General features: G+C 35.9%; 2 protein-coding genes across 8 annotated transcripts in view; both read left to right on the forward strand.

Annotated features, from left to right (window-relative positions):
• The window catches only part of LOC131530181 (gastrula zinc finger protein XlCGF49.1-like), an 89002-nt gene extending 68887 nt beyond the window's left edge, over positions 1-20115 (forward strand). For 2 of the 3 annotated variants that reach the window (XM_058760347.1, XM_058760348.1), the window contains exon 3: positions 19030-20115. In XM_058760347.1, the coding sequence (XP_058616330.1) occupies positions 19030-19709 (680 nt within the window). In that variant the 3' untranslated portion in view covers positions 19710-20115. Of the gene's footprint in view, positions 1-17564; positions 17706-19029 lie in introns of those variants that run through there. The other variant, XM_058760346.1, reaches the window with a different exon arrangement.
• Positions 20116-21292: 1177 nt separating this feature from the next.
• LOC131530154 (ribonuclease inhibitor-like) overlaps positions 21293-22489 on the forward strand; it is a 67346-nt gene continuing 66149 nt past the window's right edge. For all 5 annotated transcript variants that reach the window (XM_058760286.1, XM_058760291.1, XM_058760290.1 and 2 more), the window contains exon 1: positions 21293-21361. The gene's annotated coding sequence lies outside the window, so the exon portion shown is untranslated. The remainder of the gene's footprint in view (positions 21362-22489) is intronic.

Consider the following 22489-nt stretch of genomic DNA (forward strand, 5'->3'; position numbering starts at 1 on the left):
CTGGGAACCGCTGATGTAGCCTGTTGTAGTAATGTTGTCTCTGTTATTCGGTCTGTTAGCTTATATGCGTTCAGGGGGAGTGGCTTTGGACGGCAATTGCAGGGAGGGTGGGATGTTCGCGTTTAGTGCTATCAGGCTAAAGTGAACATTTTCCAAGATCTCCTACTGTACCTTTAAACTCACAGTGATGGGAAATATCCCCACCTAGCGGAGAACTTAAGCAACTAATTTAGAATCAAACAATTTAACAAACATTTAATAACACATTTAACAACATACCTGCACAATGGAGACAGCGTGTGTAAATAGGGTTTCACTTATTCAGTACAAGAATAAACCATTTCTACATAAAACATAAGACAACACACAAATTGATTACAATTTGGTCTCGCAATATAAACACATTATAACTCAATATTGAGCAACACACTCGACGCCAAACACGACTTACCAGAGTCCCAACATATTTATTGAAAGATACAGTCACAATAAAGCAAATATTTGTGTGCTTTGGACACTTATAAATGGTAATTCTCAGCAGTGTTGGGGAAAGTTACTTTTAAAAGTAATGCATTACAATATTGCGTTACTCCCTAAAAAAGTAACTAATTACGTTACTTAGTTACTTTTTATGGAAAGTAATGCATTAAGTTACTTTTGCGTTACTTTCGCATTACTTTTAAAATATGAGCAGGGCTTGATTGTTTGTTTTTAATATAAGAAGTTCTATTTACAGAAAATGTAAAAGCCCTTTCACACCAAAAAAGTGTAATGAATAAACCTCAGGCTGAAGGAAAAGTACATTCACGTCTGTACAGTAGAACTCAGGAGAATTTCAACACTCTTCAGCAATAAAAAAACAATGAAGCACAATTGTTAGTTTATCTAAAGTCATTTTTGCTTATTAATATAGTTGAACTTGATCAAAGGTCAGCAGCAAAGACATTGCTTAATAAATCGGAATAGATACATTTGTGTTATTTAAAATATTTAATTATTGCAAGTTTGCGTCATATTCTGAGTTTGCATTTCACTGTTTTAATTCATTTTGATGAATACTAAACCTTTTTTTTTTTTTTTTTTGAGCGATATGAATTAATGCACATTCACATTTAGTCTAGAACTACAGTAATATCATGTTCACACAGCGCACACAACGCCTGTATTTCCGATTTCTCCCAATATGAGGATAGGAGACTTGTCAGTCAATAAATGGAAAAACAAAGTAACTGGCTTTACTTCTTTGAAAAAGTAACTCAGATATTTTCTTGTAAATTAAAAAGTAATGTGTTATTTTACTAGTTACTTGAAAAAAGTAATCTGATTACGTAACTCGCGTTACTTGTAATGCGTTACCCCCAACACTGATTCTCAGACCGTTAAAAACGTGCAACTTACCCACAGCAGTGCTTCGTTAACTCTGCTGTCGGCGGTCCCTACTCCATGCACTACATTACATCACGCACCACATAGATGACGCTGTCCCCATTTATGCAATAATGTAACATAGCTTTCCACTCCATTACATGCACACCCCTTAAATTATGCTAAACTGGGGAAGCTTCTGTACAGTAGTAAAATTTAACAAGAACCAGAAAAAGGTAAAAAAAAAAAAAAAAAAAGAAGGAAAAAAAAAAAGAAAATGACTGTGTGATTGTCCTTGACACATTTCAGCGTAAATATCAATTACAAAATTCCTCCATAAGAGGTATACAAGAATGGACCGGTACCAAAATCCAGACTAAACATAGACTAAAGAGAAGTCCAAACACCCCTCTTTACATACACATTTCAAGGACTGAAAAATCGGTAACACTTTACAATAACAGTAGCCTACATTATCATGTACTAATACCTTAATTAATAATTTGTAAGGCTCCACCCACTAGCCCAAACAACGGAATCCAGCGGCCTGGTCGAAGGTTGAACGCGTATTCGGTCTTTTACTTGCGCTTCTGAATTTATCAGGATCTAGTTTCAATTTTAGTCTAACTCCGTGCTTGATCTGACTCCAATTTCAAGTGATCATTAAATTTAGACAATATTTATAATTAAACTGATCACAGATATCGATTGTACATTAACTTAGATATTTGATTATTCCGAAAATCTCATACTTTCAATTATTCGTTCATTAGCGACCTAGCATCGCTTAGCAATTCACTGGCCAACTGCGAACGCACTGCACAAACTCGCCAGTTGATCTTACTCAGAGGATACAGGGTGACTATAATACCGTTAAATAAGCTGCACCCTGCTAGCACATAATAAAAAGTGTATTTTTTCTATAATCACGAAAACTGCAACTTGTTAAGTCAGTGACAAACAGAAATCAGAAGATCCCTAATGACGAGCCCCCGCTTCATTCATTGGTACTTCAGTATGATCTGTCCTGGACGCAGATTTGTGGAAACACTAGACTACAACTCTAATCTACTGGAAAAAAATGATTTCAGAAGAGATCAGAATAAGTCAAATATAACAATTTATTATTGGTCAGGTAAAATTGTATCACGCCAATTATATAACAAATTCAAAAATATCAAATCATCTCAATACAGAACATCAAATTCTCAAAGATTAATCTAAGAGTAAATGATGCATACCAGACCTTAGAAAATACATAGTATGGAGTGTAGAGACACATCACACTATGGGCTCATTCTGACTACAGAATCGCCCCGACTTATTTGCAACTTTCCCTTAAATACTACCAGAACAAAAGGCCCATAAACATTTATTCTCTGCCCCAAAACAGATTAGATCTATGTATAAACCTCTCTAGGAGCTGTTCTCGTGCCCCAAATGGTCACACCTGTAGAGCAATGTTTATCAGGTTTTGAAAGGAGACCGCCCCCTCAACAGAGGTACAGAATTCACTTAAGTTTCCAATATTTCCCATAATATAAGTGACTGCTGTGAAATTGAGACCAGTTTACCCATCGCACCGAGACCTTTAAAATGATACCAAACATGAAAGTGTTAAGATCATTAATTCTTAAGATATAGTAAATATTTATGTAAGAGTAGCAACTTGAGTTCTTTCAGTGACCAGTACCATGAGCCCAGGGTGGAAGGATGGGTGAGTGGACCAAATGGTCTTTCTCTCAGATCTTCTTGTCTGATTAGAGGGTTTATTGTCTTGCGGCATGACATTTGCATTGCAAGGGTTCCTGGGTGTTTGGCTTCACAAAGAGATCAAAGCCTGATTGAAGAGTTTGTTTTGTGGCCTGACATTTGCATTGTAAGAGTTCCTAAGTTTTGGCTTCACGAGGAGTTATTTTCATAAAGGAAATAATTTAACTCCCTACAATTACTTTACTATTAACTAATGAAGAGTTAAGACATGTATCAATCAATAACTAATGAAGAACTAACTTAACTACGACATGAGTCATATGCATGAATAACACCACCTTAATTACATGTTAGTTCCTGCATGGTAGTTAATGTATTAATTAACACTTTGGGGTAAACTAAATCAAACATGCTCTAGAAGAAAGATTCATGGCACACTGCAAAATTGTTTATAAATTTTCCACCTGAAGCTATCTCACAAACATCAGTGAATGACCGTGGATTTCTTGCAATATTTACGTTTAACCTAACTCATCCAACGCACAATGATGCATTCATAATTAAAAACAACTTCATCTCATCCTGTTTGGAGTGATTCCACTGCTGCCGTCCTACAATAACGTATTCATTAAGCAGATGCGATTTTCCAAATTAAAATCAGTGTTAGCAGAGTTCATGGTTATGTTATGGATTGGTTTACTGTCTTTATATCATAATAATGCACTGAAATCAGACGTTTGTCTTGTGTTCTTGCTCTTCTTTTGGGCCACTATTGCTCCTTCAAAATGTTAACCTTCCTCCTACCGTTCAGTTCCTTCTCCATCCAAATGCAGTCACATGACCTCTGCTCTTACACTTTTTTACAAACCACCGAAAAACACCAACTATCTGATTTAGATGAGCTGAACATGTATAAAATGTGTAATTGATAACTTTTTAAAGATGTGCCCCTCCAAGACAAGTCATGACATGATACATTGACAACTCATGAATTCATGTTACGTTATAAGTAATTAATGATGAGTTATATTATTAGTTAGTTATAATATTTTGCCCCCCTTATGAATCCTTATGAATATTGAAATAAACTTTTAAACTTTTACTTAAGAAGCTGATTTTTTATACAGAGATGGGTCGTTCTGCTTTTTCTAATTATGCTCCGTGTGTGGAATGAGCTTCAAGGTAAATTACATATGGAATCTGAACCATCTATTGCTACATTTAAAAATATTTTAAAGTCTGTTTATATAGAACAGTGTACATGTTTTAATAACTGACGAGGATTTGCATTGTTCTTTAGAAAATTGTGTTTTATGTTTGTTCATTGTGTGGTGATGTCTATCTCTTTGTAAATTTGTCCTTTGCTGCCTATCTTGACCAGGACTCCCTGGTAGAGATATTGTATCTCAATGGGACTTTCCTGGTTAAATAAATAAATAAATAATTTTTTCTTTTTAAATTGCGGCATTAATTTTATTATTAGTTGTCACATCAATTACCTTGTTTTCAATTGCATCATTAAATTGTTTACTCGTTTACTTAACCCATAAGAACCCGGACCAATTTCTACTTATAGGAAAATTATAGGGCAGACCAAATGGACCACTTATAATAACATGTTTCTAAAATGTTGTTTTTAAAATACAACCCCTCCTTGTGAAAGATCTGTAATGTTACACATATGACACATTGGGCCTTTATGATACATTTTTCATGTTACATATATGTTACATTGGGTGTTTATTCCTCAATTAAAAAAAAAAAAAGATATATATATATATATATCTTTTTTTTTTTTTGCTAAATAACAGGTTTTTTATGTTTATTTGCTTTTCCACAACATATATCAAAATGATTACTTTTCTGGGAAGATAAAACAAAAACATTTTCCAGAAGTAATACAGTTTTTACATTTTATTTGCATGGCCACAACATATTTCAAAACCACATAACTGTGACCATTACATTTTACAACAACTCTTTTGTAACATATCAAAATTCTACCTTTTCTACCTTTCATGTGGTTCAACCAGAAATTCATTTTTAGATTTTTTTTTTTTTTTCCACAATTTGAAAATGTGCAAACTGAATAAAAATAAATAACTACCTCACACTGGAGGTGAACATGTTAAACATGTGAGTAGATTTGTTAAAATATACTTTGAAATGAGCAGCAGAAAATATATAACACTAAAATTAATTAATAAATTAAATTAATTAGCTAAATTAATTGAGCAGCTCATTACCATTTTTACCATTTTTCTTAATGTGACAAATAGGTCACATCAAAATTCCACCTACTTTTATAAGGTTAATAGCCTGATGTGACATATATGTCACCACGATATCTTTGTGACATGTTTTATATCAATTTGTTCAAGAAAGGTATTCAAATCAGGTTAAGAGTAATCTAGGATATGTTATTTAAACATTATAATTTGTGCATGGGTTGAAGCATACCTTTAGTAACAAAAACAAGCATTTTAAAAATGACTGACACTGCAACATGTGCTAACCAGACAGGACACCATTTTGGAAATGTTGCCATGGCAACAAAAAATGCACACATTGTCACATGGCTGAACTTGGGTGTTCATTATATGTCACTTGGGGATTTCCTGAATTGAAAGTGAGGGATAATGCTTTAAAAACACCTTTCCAGATAGTCACAAGTGTCTGTGACACTCGCATCACCGTGGGTTCTTATGGGTTTTAATATGAAATGATAACATTTCGTTTTATTGTGATTTCTGCTGCCAGCTCGTTTCCAATAATAGGCCTACAAGTTGAACAAGACTTAACTTTAAACCTTAAAATAACTAACATTTGAAATCGTTTTACTTGTCATGAAATGTTTACTTTGTTTGCCATGGGCCACAAAAGGCGTATTCTCCGACATGATAGAACTATAAAAAAAATAAACACCAAAACTGCAACATAATTACAAAATGAAACAATTTTATTTGTGCGCTGTAATCCAGATCTTCAGAATCCATACAACTGCGAGGAACAGACAGAAATCCAAGCCTTTATTCCGTGATCTTCATCTCCATCCCGAGCAGCGAGTCCAGCGACTGCAAACAGCAAAGCCCGCGCTGACTGATGACAGGTTTTATGGCAGGATAATATTTTCAGCGATTAACAACATAAATTCTGCTCTGCACCTCACACAAACCTACTGTATTCCGCCAGAGAGGACTGCGGCAACAACGCATCGTCATTTGGATTACTTTTGGTAGTGCTTTTGACATTTTTGACATTTTCAAGGTGTATCTCAAACAAGCCTAATAATATAGGGGAGATTTTCTATCTCCAGGGTACAAAATAGGGACTGAAATTCAAATGTCCAAATGATGTCACTTCCTGGGTGTTGCCATTAAAAAGAAAATGCTATAAAAAGGAAGAAATGGAATGGAAATTGTGTTGAGTGAAAAATATTCACCAGTTTTTGACTTAGTTTGATTTTTGACTTCCTGATGCTTGTTCTTGTAGGCTGAAATAAAATCAATCAATCAATCAATCAATTATCTATTATTTATCTTTTCTGCACAGAAATATAGAAAACAATAAAAAATACACCAAATATAAACAATGTAAGAATTTAAAAAGTGAAAGAACAAATGAATTGAGTTTAACCAAATCTGAATTTATATGTTCTATTTCTGTGTTTTATATGAATGTAGCGTCAGAACGAGTCAGACAAAACTAAGATTCATTCAGAACATCGAAACATGAGGAGCTGAAATTCCAGGAGAACAGGACAACGTCGTAAAGATTCCTATCTCCGATTTCTGGAGCAAGCCTAACCAACAAGCCTCTTCCAGAACAGCTTGCAACATTTAAGACAAAAGAACACTTATTGATAAGTCCAACGTAGGAAGGAGATCGTCAAATTTGGGGTAAATAGTCAAGATTAATGGTCAAAGAGATGGTCATCACATGTGTTCCACAAGAGAAATCACAAGCTTCTTTAGATTGACTTTTCCCCCACACATACAAGACAAAGACTGAGACTGAAATTCCTTTGTCCAAAGAACATGTCTTTTGATCTCCACAGAACTATACAGAGACTTTCTTTTTCATATGCACGTAAAATCATCCTAAAAGGACATTTCTAGGTGTAACACTATATTATGTATGTAACCCACACATTAGATTATCATGTTTTAAGCACATATTATGTATGTCTTTTTAATAACTATTGAATGACTTTAAGGTTTTTTCATGTTTGGTATGTATGAGCTTGACAATTCTAGCTTGAAACGTTTCTTCCAACTGATTCTTTGTCAAATGTATCATATTCTGGTTATAGAAATCACATCCAAAATTATACTTTGCAAGAGTGTGTAAAATTCAGACCATGTGACTGATAACATACTGATTTATGATGGAAGGAACAACCCTAGCTAAGATAATAGCCTATCTAATTGGTCAAGACACCAGATGGGATGTGTCCAAAAGCCGAGTTTAAAACCTCAGGACACCATCCATTCTTCCCTTCTTCCCTTCTCCTCTCTTCTTCTCGCCACTGTGTTTTGACGCTGTTTTAGCGCTCTTTGAGCGTGCTCTGGCCTACAGGCCAGTTGCTACCTAACACCACGATGAGAAGAAAAACCACCTAGTCTCGTTACTCATTTTATTCTTTTACTTTAGTTTCTTTTCTTTCCGTTGAGTCTCGTGTTCAAAAGTTAAGTTTGCCGCAAAGTCCAGCTCCGACTGCACCCGCTTCAAACTTCAACCAGCAACTGACTCCAGGACCATCCTCAGCTAATGCCCAACCATTGGCTCCCCAAGACATCACTTCAAAGACTACTGAACTTCCAGCCAATCACCAACTCGGGAAAACCCCTTTCCTGCAACGACGACAGAAAGGAATCCCTGTAACCAAAGGCAACGCAAGTAAAACAACTCCAGATCCTAACTGAACTGGCGCATTTAATATAAATTTTAGCCTCATTGAGAAACTCAACGCGAGGGTTAATTAAGTGATTGATGGTTGTTCAGGTCTATGCGATAGCACATATTGCTATAAACTTGGGATTTCACATTTTCATTCTATAAACTCATCCTTTCTCTCTTTTTGCAACGTGTGAATGTGTGAATGCTTGTGTTCATGTTAGATTAGTTTATGTCTTAGGTTTATATAAATAAAGTCGTATTTATATTTAAAAGAGAAGTATCTTGTGTTTTGTGCTTACAAGTTAATGTCTTAATCTGCCGACCTTGTTACTGTGCTTATTAATAGTGTTTTCACTATATTTTGGATTTTAATATCCAGTGCAGAGTTGATGTTATGCGGCTCGTTCAGTGAATCGCGGAAGACTCAGTGATCAGCCTCAGAACAGTGATTCTGTTCAAATTCCCTATAAAATCATAAATGATTCCCTTTGAGCTAAATTAAAATTATATTTATGTATCAAACCCTACATGAATCACGGTTCATCACAGATTAATGAATAAATGCTGTTGTGATGGTTGCAAATGTCACAATAGCTGATCGTGTCGTTTGCTGAAGTCTGTTGATGTAACTGAATCAAAAAGAAAATATAGATTATAATAATTCACAGAGTTGGATTCTATGAAATTAGGCTTTAAACTAAATTAAATGGTGTTTGAGTGCGTCCTGATGGTTAAAATATTGCAGACATTTGGTATTTTGTCCCTGCGCACCCGCCGTAGTTCATCAGAAAACGAGGGAAGCTACAATGGGTAAGCGCGTCTTTTTGCTCCCTCCTGTATATTGGTTATTAAAATGTAATGAAAGTAATTAATATAATTTCTATGACTGTAACTTATGTAATGAGTATATTAAGAGAAAAATATACTGTGTGTTAGATGTTTTGCATGTTTGACGACAATTATAGCAATGATTGCAGTGCTTTGCTAATGGAAACGGTGTGTGAGATGCATGTTTTTTCATCAACCGCTAAAATACCAAAATTAATTTTTTTTTTATTTAGAATCATAGGCGTTTTTTTTTTTCTTTCATTTTCTTCCATTGTTTGTTTTCTGTACGGACTGGCCTCTGTAGTCTCTCTGGTCTCACCCTGCAGAAAAATAACAGAAAAGGCTAATTAGTGAGTTCAGTGAACATTGTAACAGCATTAATGTGTTGTAATGAAAGAAAATATAAAGATAGTAAATTGTACATACCTGTTGTGCTGTGCTCAGAACTTCAGTGATGAGGATATCTTCATAGATTCTCTGTTGATAGGCTGGATCAAGATGAGGAAGTGTCTTGAAACGCGGATCAAGTACAGTGCACTTCCTCAAGACCAGGGTCTGAAGAATACCTTGTTTGCTGATTTTCACTGATGGTTTGCTTGATTTCCCTGGCAGTGGGAATATCATCATCATTTTGTTTCATGGATTCCAAGATCATTTTTTTTAATGGTAAGATCATGGAAACTGAAGGTGTTGTTTCAGTGCTCAGTATTGTTGTGACCTTTTTCAGAGGCTTCATAATCTCGATCACTCTCTCTGCAATGCTCAGCTCATGGTCAGACAGACGAAAACCGCTGCTGAGCAAAAAGAACACAAAGGCTCATCTCAGTTTTGCCAGAAAACATCTTGATGATCCCCAAGACTTTTGGGAAAATACTTTGTGGACTGACGAGACAAAAGTTTAACTTTTTGGAAGGTGTGTGTCCCATTACATCTGGCGTAAAAGTAACACAGCATTTCAGAAAAAGAACATCATACCAACAGTAAAATATGGTGGTGGTAATGCGATGGTCTGGGGCTGTTTTGCTGCTTCAGGACCTGGAAGGCTTGCTGTGATAAATGGAACCATGAATTCAGAATCGGAATCAGAATTAGCTTTATTCGCCAGGTGTGCGCAAACACACAAGGAATTTGTTGTGGGTTTTTTTTAAGGTGCTCCTGGTACATAAATACATACATACATACACATCTGACATGAGAACAGAAAAAAACATTTAAATAGTAAGACTTAACAATAGATAATAATAATAATAATAATAATAATAATAATAATGTGTATGAATCTGGAACAATAGATTTATGTACAGATTTGTGCATTATTTACTCTATATACAGCTGTATAAATAAACAGATATGTATATGTATTTACATAATACTTGAGAAAGAGGCAATTATTAAAGATGGAGAATGAATTACAGAACACAGGTAATGATCCATGTGTTAGCTATTTAAGCTGGAGATGGTATGGGGGAAAAAACTGTTTTTATGCCTAGATGTTCTAGTGCACAGAGATCTGAACCAGTGCTGATGGTGCGGGTGCTGGATGAGAGTTTTCCCAGCCTCACTAGCTGCTGCCTGTCTGTCAGGAAGCTGGTGATCCACTGACAGATGGAGGTGGGTACAGAGAGCTGAGTCAGTTTGTTCTGAAGGGTGTCCGGGATGATGGTGTTGAAAGCGGAGCTGAAGTCCACAAACAAGATCCTTGCATACATCCCTGGTTTGTCCAGATGTTGCAGGATGTAGTGCAGTCCCATATTAACTGCATCATCCACAGATCTGTTTGCCCGGTAAGCAAACTGCAGGGGGTCCGGCAAGGGTCCAGTAATGTCCTTCAGGTGGGCCAACACCAGTCTCTCAAATGACTTCATGACCACAGATGTTAAAATCATTAAATCCTGTGATTTTTGGTTTCTTGGGTACAGGGATGATGGTGGAACATTTGAAGCAGGAGGGGACTTCACACAGCTCTAGTGATCTGTTGAAGATCAATGTGAAGATGGATGATAGCTGGACAGCACAGGCTTTGAGGCAGGCTGGAGAGACACCGTCTGGGCCTTTGGCTTTCCTTATCTTCTGCTTTCTGAAGACTTTGCATACATCATCTTCACAGATCTTGAGTACAGGCTGAGAAACAGTAGGGGGGAGGGAGGGTGAGGGTGTGGATGGCTGTGCTGTGAGACGGTCGGAGCGGGTGTGGGGTGTCAGACCAGTCTTTTCAAACCTGCAGTAGAACTCGTTCAGGTCTTCAGCCAGTTGTTGATTGGCCTCAGTGCTGGGGGATGGGGTCTTGTAGCGTGTGATGGCTTTCAGGCCTTTCCACACTGATGTAGAATATCGAGTTCATTATTGCAGATGAATCGCCTTCGATAATGAATGCGATATCGCCTAGCTTGTAAATGAACTACGGCTCTGTGTATTAAATACCGCTCCAATTGAAAGCAGGTGATGGAGATTTACCGCTAATCAAGGAACCGGCTTTACTGATGAGATGCGCATGCATATCGCATGAGATATATGAGCATTCATACAGTGATCAGAGAGTCCCAGCGCTGCACGGGGAAGAGAGTGATATGCATCCTTTAAGACAGTGTAGCAGTGGTCCAGTATATTTCTGTCTCTGGTGGGGCATGTGATGTGCTGTCTATATTTAGGCAGTTCACGGGTGAGATTAGCTTTATTAAAATCACGGAGAATGATAATGAAAGAGTCCGGATAACGCTGCTCTGTGTGTGTGATTTGATCGGCCAGCAGTTCTAGCGCCGGGCTCACGCGCGTGTCAGAAAGAATGTACACACTCGCCAGAATAAATGAGGAAAACTCCCGCGGTGAATAAAAAGGCTTACAGTTAATAAAGAGAGCTTCCAAATTTGGGCAGCACATGTTCTTTAAAACTGTCACGTCTGTACACCAGCCTTCATTGATATAAAAACATAATCCACCGCCTCTCGTTTTCCCCGAGGACTCGGTGACGCGGTCCGCTCTGAACAGCTGGAAGCCCGTTAGATGGCTCCGTTCAGCCAGGTTTCCGTGAATGTCCAGTAAAACGTATGAATGCTCAAATGTAGGCAGAAAGTTATTTGGTGTGCCATTTCTGATGTCCAGGAGTTCGTTTCTAGTAAAGCTGATCGGGTAAAAGTTGCTTAAGACAGGACAAACAAACAAAAAAAGAACAAGTACCAAGCAGCGACAAACCATGGCTGCCATCTGTGGCGACATCTGCTGTCCACCAAAAAATCTTGAAGGTCAATGTCCGGCCATCTGTTTGTGACCTCAAGCTAAAGCGAACTTGGGTTCTGCAGCAGGACAATGATCCAAAACACACCAGAAAGTCCACCTCTGAATGGCTGAAGAAAAACAAAATGAAGACTTTGGAATAGCCTAGTCAAAGTCCTGACCTGAATCCTATTGAGATGCTGTGGCATGACCTTAAAAATTACAATTCTGCAAAGAAGAGTGGGCCAAAATTCCTCCATAGCGCTGTAACAGACTCATTACAAGTTATCGCAAATGCTTGATTGCAGTTGTTGCTGCTAAGGGTGGCCCAACCAGTTATTAGGTTTAGGGGGCAAGCACTTTTTCACACAGGGCCATGTGGGTGTGTTATTTTTTATTAATATTTAAATTTGTTTGATCTGAAACATTAAAGTGTGACAAACATGCAAAAAAATAAACATTCAGGAAGGGGGCCAACAATTTTTCACACCACTTTGTGTATATATATATATATTAATAGTATATTAATGTTAATATTATAATTGTGGAGTTGATCAAGCATCAACTATTTCTCACTACAGAAACATTGGATTTGTGTCTGTATTTTTTAATATAGATAATTGTAGCTTATTTTGTAAAAATGTGTCAAAATTATCATAATTTGTTGTAGCCGTTGTCTGCTTTCACTTCACATGATTTATTTATAATGGTACATTTTTAAACTTTAATTTCAGGCCTAATGGAGGAGAAACAACAGCATGTCAAAACTGGAGAAAAGATTCGCTCACAGACCGAAAGTATTTCTTTACTGAAAAGAAAAGACAAGAAAAGTTTCACCTGCACTCAGTGTGGGAAGATTGTGACATTCAAACAGAGTCTCAATGTTCACATGAGGATCCACACTGGAGAGAAACCGTTCACATGTGATCAGTGCGGGAAGGGTTTCACACAAAAAGGGATCCTTAAGGACCACATTATCATCCACACTGAAGAGAAACTGCATGAATGTAATCAATGTGGAAAATCATTTTCATGGGCTTCAAACCTGAACAGACACCTGAGAGTTCATACGAAGGAGAAACCACATTCATGTTATTTATGTGGAAAGAGTTTTTCACAACTGAATAATTTAAAACTTCATCAGAAGATACACACTGGTGTGAGAGATTACATGTGCTTTGAGTGTGAGAAGACTTTTATTACAGATGCAGATTTGAAACGGCACCAGAGGATCCACACTGGAGAGAAACCTTACAAGTGTTCACACTGCGACAAGAGATTCAGTCGGTCAGAACATCTGAAATCACATGAGAGGATTCACACTGGAGAGAAACCGTATCACTGCACTGCATGCGGGAAGAGTTTCACTCATTCGTCTAATCTACGGAGACATAAAATAAACAATCACATTAAGTAGTTTATCTTCAGGTCCACTGCTTTCAAGTGCTACACCGCATCTCTTCCATATTAATCTGTCATAAGAAACATCATCTAAATTAGTCACAGTGAATAAAGTTAATCTTCAAGACCAGCAGTTTCTGTGAGATTCAGATCAACTCAAAGATGGAATTTCTCCCCTAAGAACAATATCTAAAGTTTTATTCTTGTACACAACTTTGCTTTATGATATAAATTATATTAGTATGCTTTATTACGAGTTTCATTTTATGTTGAAAATTCTCTTCTAATGCATGTTTGTAAAAGGTTTTTACAGATTCAAAATGTTCTTGTTCATTAAGCTGAAAAAGAGGCGGATTTACTTTTAATTTCATCTTCACTGCTGTTTTTAAAACAATTAGTTATTCTTCCTCTTAGGGTGTGTTTTACAAAATGCAGGTGTAAGATATTCTGTCATGTAGGTTTGCATCTGATCCATCTTCACTTTTATTCACTTGAGATGCTTTATATCTTGTTAGTCAATAAAGAGAGATTTTACTTTATATTTGCTTCAAGTAGTCTATTAAACTTTTATTGTCTGCTGATTTTTCTTGCGTCATGAATGAATAATTTCATAATTTTAGTTACATTTAAAAGCCATGGAATATTATGACTGCTTTTGGGGCTTTCCATAATTAGGCCTACATTTCCCGATAAAGCTTTTAAAAGCCTAATAAACTAAATTTCACCTCACACCTGACTGTCTGTCTATGTCAGTAGCTGTTTTAACATTGTGTTTGATTCGTTGTCTTATAGTATTTTGTAGTTTTAAACAGAATTTGGCTCATTTGTGATCGTCTACCATTGGGCCGTCACGATATTGGATTTTTCACACCACGGTTATTGTGGCCAAAATAATTCACGATATCGATATATCGCGATATCTATAGAAACCTTGGGGAATCAGCCAAATTATTTTTTTACTTTGTTTATTTAGTTTTTCATTTTTACCCAGTGAACATAAAGATACCGATAAACTCAGGGCACATGCATTTTCACTCCTTCAGGTCACAGCTGACTCTAACTTTCTCTGTCTTCTTTGAAGCTCCCTATGAAATAACAAGAGAGAAAATACTGTCAGGTTCAACAGTATGATGAAAAAAATATTAACATAAAAACTGATACTTTAACCTGTTAACTTGTGTACGTGTATTTTAATCTCTTTAACCTATAGTTGCGCCGGTGTCAATGAAGTCATGCAGTTAACGTGCTTCTAATTCATGGCACTGCGACCAAAATAACATTGTACAGAGTTACATTATTACATCTTATTGTGTTAACATTGTTTCTTTTATTTCAGTCATTCTTGAGAAGTGGGACAAAACAGGATGCAAAATTGAAAAAAATAAACCTTGTACTCAGACAAATGAAACTACATTTATGTATCTTATATGTACTAAGCTACTGAGCTATGCTTTGATACAACCTCCCAACTTTTCTCTTTTTTTAACAAAATATGCTTTTTTACCTTGGACTGTGTAATATAATTTCAACTTTATCTTTAACAGCATTCAAGATGTTTTTATCATTTCAAAACACATTCTCATGTTAGCAGACAGATTACACCTCCACATGTGACCAACAATTCCACAACAAATATAACATATCATAATGAAATATTATCAAAATATTCAACTGACGGAGTTGACACATCTGACGGTGGTGACGAAAACCTGAATTTGTAGTCATGTTAACTATCAAATACACTGAATCCGTCAATTACTGTAATAAAACAAACACAACAAACAGTGAGTATGTTATTGTTTATAAAGCTTTTCAAGAGTCACATTTAAGTATTTTGATATATCATTGGAACACAAAATCTTATGGTGGTGACATCTGACGGTGTTGACAAATTTGGTGTTTCTTTCACAAAACAAATAGAGTTCATGTAGTAGCCATTTTGTTTTTCTGTTGATGCTAATGGAACCTGCTTCAGGAGAATAAAATGATCTAAATATTTCAAATAATTTCCTCAGAAATTGGAAGATGGTGTTGACATATCATGGTTGTGACCAGGAAATATTAACATTAGGATTTAAAATATTCTAAAACTATAAAACTGACCAGAGTCTGTCTGACAGAGATGTACTCTGCAGAGGAAGACTGTGGCGAGGGGGTCCTTTAGAGCGACAGCTGCCCCTGATATTCCCTGATTTTATTACATTTTAATCAATGTCTGACGGTGTTGATAAAAAGTGGGGACACAACTTTGAAACCTTATGAAACATGCATGTGCCACTGAAAAACAACCTTGCTTTGATATGAAATATTATTAAGTGTTGCTTTTGATAAAACAAGCTCCTTTTTTATCATAAAAAAAAAATCAAACAAAACATTTTTATCCATTTTATAGCATATGAATAATTGAACCCTTCTCTGTGGACACACTGTTTTAGATGTGGTGAGAAGACAATAAGTGACATAGATTTCACATAATAATGATACAATTAAATTGAATACATTCTATTATTAATCCCCATAACATTTACAATTGAAAATATTTTTATTTTTTAAACCTGATAGCAGTTACAATTGCTGGACATGTTTTGCCCCATGTCTCAAGAAGGACTGAAATGCTGTGGTGATGGCTGCAAATGTCACAATAGCTGATCGTCTCGTTTGCTGAAGTCTGTTGATGTAACGGAACCAAAAATTGAATAAAGATTATAATAATTCATTGTGTTGAATTCCATGAAATTAGGCTCTAAACTAAATGAAATAGTGTTTGAGTGCCTCCTGGTGGTTCAAATATTGCAGAGGTTTGGTATTTTGTCCCTGAGCGCCCGCCGTAGTTCATCAGAATAGGAGTGAAGCTACAATGGGTAAGCGTGTCTTTTTGCTCCTTTCTGTATGTTGGTTATTAAAATGTAATGAAAGTAATTAATGTCATTTCTATGACTGTAACTGTTTGGTAATGAGTATATTTAGAGAAAAATGTACTGTGTGTTAGATGTGTTGCACGTGTGACGACAATAGCAATGATTGCTGTGGTGCTTTGCTGATGGAAATGCATTTTTTTTTTCCATCAAACGCCAAAATAATCATTTTTTTATTTAAATTCATGAGCGATTTTTTTCATTTTCTTCCAGTGTTTGTTTTCTGTACATTCGTGTATGATTGTTTCAGTGTTTTGAAAGCTAAAGTATGAATCTGTGAGGGAAATTAATAGGAAACAATCTCAATATTTGCTGATGCGATTTTAATGTTAGTTTTTTTCCGGGTTTTTTTTGTAAAATTGTAAAAAAAATTCAATTAAATAGTTTTAATTACTTTACGTTTTTATATTTGAATAGGACTGCAAACAGAAACTGTAAAGATGAGTGTGTCAGTCATGTCAGTGTGAGAAGTATGTTTTTTTTCAATAGAGCTGTTTTTCTAATGGAAAGCACTCAGAATAAAGTGAGATGATCTGCTGCTGATCCTGAATGGCTTGTTTAATGAGTGTTTATAGTCTGAAGCTCATCAATAATAATAGAGCTGCTGAAAATCCTCTGTTTCATGATAATAGCTCCTGTTTTCACCTCATTCATTATGCTGATCTCCTGTAAATGGCCAGTTAAAGTTCATTTAATTCTTATCATCAGACTTAAACTATGCAGTCACTATTATGATATATACAAGATACAGATGTCCTAACAGCATTTATTTCATTAGTCTGTGTTAAACTGTTTAATGTAAAACAAAACAAAAGTAAAAACTAATGAGCAAAGCTTTAAACTCAATTGGAAGGAATTATGGAAACACTGATTTTTGTTGGTTACATAACTGTACTTCTGTTTATTCTTTTGATTTTATTCTTAAAATTGTAATATTTGTAAATATTAAATGTAAAAATCTTACGGACAAATAGAAATGCTTGTGTGAATTTGTATTCAGATATTTTACTATAAATAGAAGGTAAACATAAATGCTAATATGTGAATTAGTAGAAAAACTAACTATCAAACTTTGGCAGATCTGCTCCTCCTTCAGTGAAGCTCCTCCCACAACAATCACACCTTCAGTGAAGCTCCTCCCACAACAATCACAGCTTCAGTGAAGCTCCTCCCACAACAAGCACACCTTCAGTGAAGCTCCTCCCACTGCAGTTCAGCAATAAATGCTGGAATATTCCCATCAGTCTACAAGTGAAGACGAGCATCAGAGCATCAGGAAGAAGTGAAATCTGCAGAGACAGAGTTTATTGAAGGACAGAGAGAACATGAGAGATCCAGAACCCTGCAGAATGAAACATACTGAAGAACAAACAGGTTGGTGTTTATTCTTGATCCTTCATCAGTGAGGCTGAAGAACATTTAAAGTTATCAGCAGTTCATCAGATTTTGTGTTTATAAAAATACCTTAAGTGTTGTAAAAAAATGAAGGGGAAACATTAAATCAATAAATTAAAGGAACACTCCACTTTTTTTGGAAATAGGCTCATTCTCCAACTCCCCCAGAGTTAATAAGTTGAGTTTTACCGTTTTTGAATCCATTCAGCCGATCTCCGGTAGGTAGGTAACTAGTTATAATATAGCTGGGGACTACTTTCAGGCGCTGCGTAATATCACTGCGCCTGCTGCGGCCATGGTACAGCAGCAAAGTTCCTTGATTATTACGCCAGAATGAGAGTAGTTCCTAATCATATCAGCCTAGAAAATCGCAACTTTTCATTTTCCGCCGGTCTTAGTACACGATATAACTACAGAAGAGTCAAGTTTTAAATAGGACAAATATCGAAACTCTTTGGTCATTTTTGAACGCGATGCTACTGGTCTAATCGGATTCAATGATCTATGCTAAGCTATGCTAAAAGTGCTATCGCCAGACCCGGAGATCGACTGAATGGATTCAAAAACGGTAAAACTCAACTTGTTATCATTGGGGGAGTTGGAGAATGAGCCTATTTCCAAAAAAAGTGGAGTGTTCCTTTAAGTTCCCAAACGCAGGTTCGGGAGGAGCCTAATCATTCAGTCCTGTCAATCACTGCTACGGCCGTATATAAGCAGCAGTCATTGATCCGTTCCAGCGACAATTCTTCCAGGGGCTTCTTACTCAGTGCTTGAGCCGAGCCTGGGGTTCGAGCCTCCTTCGTGGACAAGTTTGTTTTACCATTGTCTGGCAGGGCTGAATGGGCAGGTGAACTTGTGAAATAATATAGGGGAGACTATCTATCTCGAGGGTATAAAATAGGGACTGAAACTCAAATGTTCAAATGATGTCACTTCCTGGATGTTGCCATTAAAAAGAAAATGCTTTAAAAAGGAAGAAATGGAATGGAAATTGTGTTGAGTGAAAAATATTGGCCAGTTTTAGTGAAAAATAATTATTAATTACATAATATTTTTTAGTATAGTGTATTAATATTATGTTATATTATTATGTTTATAATATAATATTATAATTGTGGATTTGATTAAGCATCGAATAGTTCTCACTACAGAAACTTTTGGATGTAACTGTATTTTTTAATATAGATAATTGTACCTTATTTTGTAAAAATGTGTCAAAATTATCATAATTTGTTGTAGCCGTTGTCTGCTTTCACTTCACATAATTTATTTATATTGTTACCTTTTTTCACTTTAATTTCAGACCTAATGGAGGAGAAACAACATCATGTCAAAACTGGAGAAAAAACTCACTCACAGACTAAAAGTATTTCTTCACTGAAAAGAAAAGACAAAAGTTTCATCTGCACTCAGTGTGGAAAGAGTTTCACATACAAACAGAGTCTCAATAGACACATGATCATCCACACTGAAGAGAAACCATTCACATGTGATCAGTGCGGGAAGAGTTTCACACAAAAAGGAAACCTTAAGGACCACATAAAGATCCACACTGGAGAGAAGCTGCATGAATGTGATCAATGTGGAAAAACATTTTTGTGGTCTTCAAGCCTGAAGACTCACCTGAAAGTTCATTCAGAGGAGAAACCACATTCATGTTCTTTATGTGGAAAGAGTTTTTCACAACTGCAGGGTTTAAAAGTTCATCAGAAGACACACACTGGTGTGAAAGATTATATGTGCTTTGAGTGTGAGAAGACTTTTATTACAGCTAAAGATTTGAAACGGCACCAGAGGATCCACACTGGAGAGAAACCTTACAAGTGTTCACACTGCGACAAGAGATTCAGTCGGTCAGAACATCTGAAATCACATGAGAGGATCCACACTGGAGAGAAACCATATCATTGCACTGCATGCGGGAAGAGTTTCGCTCAGTCACCTTCTCTACGGAGACATAAAATAAATGATCACATTAAGTAGTTCAGCTTCAGGTCCAATGCTTTCAAGTGCTACACCGCATCTCTTCCATATTAATCTGTCATAAGAAACATCGGTAACACTTTCTATGAAGCCCGTATTTGTAATACATTATAAGGGTATTCTTACGGTATTATAATGAATGCATAATGTATTATAAATACGGGCTTCATAGAAAGTGTTATCGAAACATCTAAATTAGTCACAATGAATAAAGTTTATCTTCAAGACCAGCAGATATCTGTGAGATTCAGATCAACTCAAAGTTGGTGTTCCTCCCCTAAGAACAATATCTGGTTTTATTCTTGTATACAACTTTGCTTTATGATATAAATTATATTAGTATGCTTTATTACGAGTTTCATTTTATGTTCAAAATTTTCTTCTAATAAAACTAAATTTCACCTCACACCTGACTGTCTGTCTAAGTAAGTAACTGTTTTAACATTAGTTTTGTTTGATACGTTGTTTTATTACGTAGTGTCTGTGACGTCACTCGTAGGTTTCTGAAGAGCATTTTTGAAGCCTAAAGTGGGCGGAGCCGACCGCCGCCATCTTGGCAGTCACCGAGCGTCACTCACGGATACTCAAAAATGGGCAAAAAGGCAGGACATGGGTGAAGCTGAGGTGCCTGGTTGCTGAAACCACGCCCGTCTATAGTGACAGCAGTGCTGCCGTGCAAAGACAAAACACCATAACTTCGTTTTTGGTCTAAAATGAGTTATTGATAATTTTGGGACATTATGACCTACTTTAACGTGTGTATATCATAGAGAAAAGTCAAATGCTGTGACATCACACATAAAATCAATAACTGTTCGCAATTAAATCCTCTTCCTATCTTTTCTTGTAACTCGTAACTTGTAAAATCCATTGCAATGAACATCATCGGAGATGTTTAATTCACAATCATTTTTAAGTCGTTCTTATAGGTTAAGCTATTTTAATTCAGTTCGATGTAAAAACAATAGGCTAAGTCTTGCATCCTTAAGTGAACATTGCAAATAAATTGGTTGCAAACCGGTTTCCACTCACGTTTAACTTTTTGTCTGGTTGTTAAGGTCAGAAAAAAAAACCATGTTACTAGATGTTATAGCCTAGCCAATGATCACTAGATTTAATACAGATGTTATTATAATGATTCTATAAATGGTGATCAGCATCCAAATATTGCTTATAATGTGGAAGTTAAAATAAAGTTTGAGATAATTTTCATTCAATGATCTAATTGCCAGATTTCCAGTGTCCTATACCTATAATTAATTTTTCTGTACAAATAAAAATATTTAAAGCCATTTTTCTAAGTTTCACACTCGAGCGAGTTTCACTCCGGAGCAGAGCGGCAGTCCACCTGTCACTCAAGTGGCCACGCCCTTAATTATGCAGAACTTTAAGGCTTAATATAATTTAAACGCATGAATTATATATATATATTAAAAAAAAAATTCACCCCCCTCACAGTTGTCACGAAGGGCAAAATTAGCTATATAGACCAAAATAATTTTTTTGAACCAGGCTGTAAACGTTTTTTTTCTGCTGTAAAGTTTGATTGACTCCCTTTTGCAGCCAGCCTCCAGCGGCCAGTCGATGAATTACAGCTTAAGTCACTTCCGTGTTGGTTTCACGAGAGAGGCTCCCGCTTGGAGATTTCTGAGGTGAGCAGTTCACGCTATTTCACGTAAAATACACATTACTTATTTTGTTTAATCAACATTTTTACGGGGTCATTTCTGAATAGTTTTTATCGGTCTCAGTGCTATTTGTGTGCCTGCTAACAGTTATAGATTTCTAAAGAAGGATTTGTTGACAGGGGGAAACTACTTTGTTGTTATGAATGTTGTTATTAGAAAAACGAAGTATATTTAGATTCATGTGGACAAATCACAATGTCTTATTAGTTGTATTTTTTTTCTGAGAAATTATCACTTGAGAACTTATTTTTCAACAGAGCACTTTAATAGGCTTTCAGTAAGTATTGTGACTCAAATAATCAGTTTCTATCAGCAAACACTCAGAATAAAGTGAGATGATCTGATCCTGAATGTCTTGTTTAATGAGTGTTTATAGTCTGAGGCTCATCAATATTATCAGCTGCTGAAAATCCTCTTTATTTCATGTCAATAGATCCTGTTTTCACCTCATTCATTATGCTGATGACTTCTGATCTGTTAATTGCCACATTAAGCTCATTTTATTGCTGTCAACAGACTTAAGCAAATAATACGATCAGTTATTGCAGCATTAGATGTAACTTTCATGTAATGGAATTCTTTAATAATACATTTTAGGTAAACAAATTATGAGAATAAAAGGGCATTTTACACTCAACACTGTTATTACAAAATTTCCTTTCATGCCATCTCTTCCTTTTTAAAACTAAAGCATTTTTTTAAATGTCAACAAACAGGAAGTGACATAATTTGAATGCTTTCTAGAGTACAAAATAAAAATAAATCTCAGGTCATATTTACTTTGACTTTCTGATGTTGAATGTTTATCAAACCTCCTTTCACTGACCATTTCATCAAAACAAGAAAATGAAAGACAAGACTGAGTTTCAGGTATTATTTTATACCCTGAACATAGAAAGTCTCATCTATATCATTTATCGGTTTATGTTTCTTTCCCTACTACAAACACTAAACCTGATTAACTGCTCTATAATCTAATGTTCTTCAGTCTCATTGATGAAGGATCAAGAATAAACACCAACCTGTTTGTTCTTCAGTGTGTTTCATTCTGCAGGGTTCTGGATCTCTCATGTTCTCTCTGTCCTTCAATAA

Source organism: Onychostoma macrolepis, chromosome 22 (genome assembly GCF_012432095.1).
Source record: "Onychostoma macrolepis isolate SWU-2019 chromosome 22, ASM1243209v1, whole genome shotgun sequence".
Taxonomy (NCBI): domain Eukaryota; kingdom Metazoa; phylum Chordata; class Actinopteri; order Cypriniformes; family Cyprinidae; genus Onychostoma; species Onychostoma macrolepis.